The sequence below is a fragment of the Babylonia areolata genome, chromosome 5, assembly GCF_041734735.1.
Source record: "Babylonia areolata isolate BAREFJ2019XMU chromosome 5, ASM4173473v1, whole genome shotgun sequence".
Classification (NCBI taxonomy): Eukaryota; Metazoa; Mollusca; class Gastropoda; order Neogastropoda; family Buccinidae; genus Babylonia; species Babylonia areolata.
Window position 1 is genome coordinate 9,024,737 of NC_134880.1, and position 2,500 is coordinate 9,027,236.

At 49.6% G+C, this 2,500-nt stretch overlaps 1 protein-coding gene across 1 annotated transcript in view; it reads right to left on the bottom strand.

The window, feature by feature from the left end:
- The window catches only part of LOC143282571 (neuropeptide receptor 15-like), a 47,936-nt gene that overhangs the window by 7,990 nt on the left and 37,446 nt on the right, over positions 1 to 2,500 (bottom strand). Inside the window, exons 4-5 of the mRNA XM_076588260.1 lie at positions 1,427 to 1,553; positions 220 to 464 (exon numbers count right to left, since the gene is read on the bottom strand). Coding sequence (XP_076444375.1) covers positions 220 to 464; positions 1,427 to 1,553 — 372 coding nt within the window. The remainder of the gene's footprint in view (positions 1 to 219; positions 465 to 1,426; positions 1,554 to 2,500) is intronic.

Sequence of the window (2,500 nt, forward strand, 5' to 3'; positions counted from 1 at the left end):
TGAATGACACAGGAAACGAATGATGAGCGCCCAGTGGCAGCCGTCAGTCGGCTCTACCCAGCTAGGTAGCCTGTTGTGCAAATGACTCCGTGTTTGTAAAGCGCTTTGAGCTTGGTCTCCGACCGAGGGGTAGGCGCTGTATAAGTATCCATATCAAATCAAAACTAGTTCCTTGTACATCCACCCCACCCCAGCCCCCACCCGCCCCCTCACCCTCACCTCTCTCTGGCCAGTCCGTTCTCGTCCAGCACGGTCAAGCGCCTATGGAGCTTCTCGGACCCCGTGAACAGCTGTCGGGACACGATGGCGTAGAGCGCCACCTGCACGATCAGCGGCGCCACATAGAACAGGCCCAGCTCAGCGTACTTGAAGACCCTCAGGAAGAAGGCGTGTCTCTCTCCAGGGAACTGGAGCAGGCAGTAATACGTCACCGGGCTTCCCTGAGGCCCATGCCCCGCGCGCACCTGGTCAGGAAGCGAAATTGAAAGACGGGCGCAATAGCCGAGTGGTTAAAGCGTTGGACTTTCAATCTGAGGGTCCCGGGTTCGAATCTCGGTAGCGGCGCCTGGTTGGGTAAAGGGTGGAGATTTTTATTTTTCTGATCTCCCAGGTCAACATCATGTGCAGACCTGCTAGTGCCTGAACCCCCTTCGTGTGTATTCCGCAAGCAGAAGGATCAAATATGCACGTTAAAGATCCTGTAATCCATGTCAGCGTTCGGTGGGTTATGGAAACAAGAACATACCCAGCATGCACACCCCCGAAAACGGAGTATGGTTGCCTACATGGCAGGGTAGAAACGGTCATGCACGTAAAAGCCCACTCGTGTACATACGAGTGAACGTCGGAGTTTGCAGCCAACGTACGAATGAAGAAGAACAAGAACAAGAGAAACTTTTTTTATTGAGGGAAAAGGAATAGGCATTCATCGGCCTGTTTTCATCCTACCCTCGTAAAGAAAACAGTGTAAACTAGTCCAGGAAGAAAAAAAAAAAAGAAAAGAAAAAAAAGTGGAACAAAAATCACATACACACCGCATACACGCACGCACGCACACACACACACACACACACACACACACACACACACACACACACACACACACACACTCACACACACACACACACACACTCTCTCTCTCTCTCTCTCTCTCTCTCTCTCTCTCACACACACGTTTGAACAGAAGCCGCATATTACATGTGGATGGGACTGATGACTAGATCTTCAGGCAGATGGTTGTTGATTGCACAATTCTATTTATCAGACTGGATTTGTATGAATACATAAACAAACCAGTGTGAGAATACATAAACAAACGAACGTATAAATGAATACACAGTTAATTTAAACAAATGGAAGAATCAGTAACTAGATGATGAAACAAAGAAACAAAGAAAACGATTGAACAACAAAAAAGTAAGCTCACTTGATTGAAGAGCAGGGTAGGTGCTCCAGCCAGCAGGGCCACGGGCCACACCACCCCGATCACCAGCCCGATCCGCCGGCGGTTGCACAGGATGTGGGCTCGGATCGGGTGGATGATGCCGATGTACCTGTCAGACAGATGGATGGGGTGGATGATGCCGATATAACTGTCAGACAGATGGATGGGGTGGATGATGCCGATATACCTGTCAGACAAATGGGGTGGATGATGCCGATATACCTGTCAGACAGATGGATGGGGTGGATGATGCCGATATAACTGTCAGACAGATGGGGTGGATGATGCCGATATAACTGTCAGACAGATGGATGGGGTGGATGATGCCGATGTACCTGTCAGACTATGGATGGGGTGGATGATGCCGATATAACTGTCAGACAGATGGATGGGGTGGATGATGCCGATATACCTGTCAGACAGACAGATGGGGTGGATGATGCCGATATACCTGTCAGACAGATGGATGGGATGGATGATGCCGATATACCTGTCAGACTATGGATGGGGTGGATGATGCTGATATAACTGTCAGACAGATGGATGGGGTGGATGATGCCGATATACCTGTCAGACAGATGGATGGGGTGGATGATGCCGATATACCTGTCAGACAGATGGGGTGGATGATGCCGATATACCTGTCAGACAGATGGATGGGGTGGATGATGCCGATATAACTGTCAGATAGATGGGGTGGATGATGCCGATATAACTGTCAGACAGACAAATGGGGTGGATGATGCCGATATAACTGTCAGACAGATGGATGGGGTGGATGATGCCGATATAACTGTCAGACAGATGGGGTGGATGATGCCGATATAACTGTCAGACAGATGAATGGGGTGGATGATGCCGATATAACTGTCAGACAGATGGGGTGGATGATGCCGATATACCTGTCAGACAGATGGATGGGGTGGATGATGCCGATATACCTGTCAGACAGATGGATGGGGTGGATGATGCCGATATAACTGTCAGACAGATGGATGGGGTGGATGATGCCGATATACCTGTCAGACAGATGGATGGGGTGGATGATGCCGATAT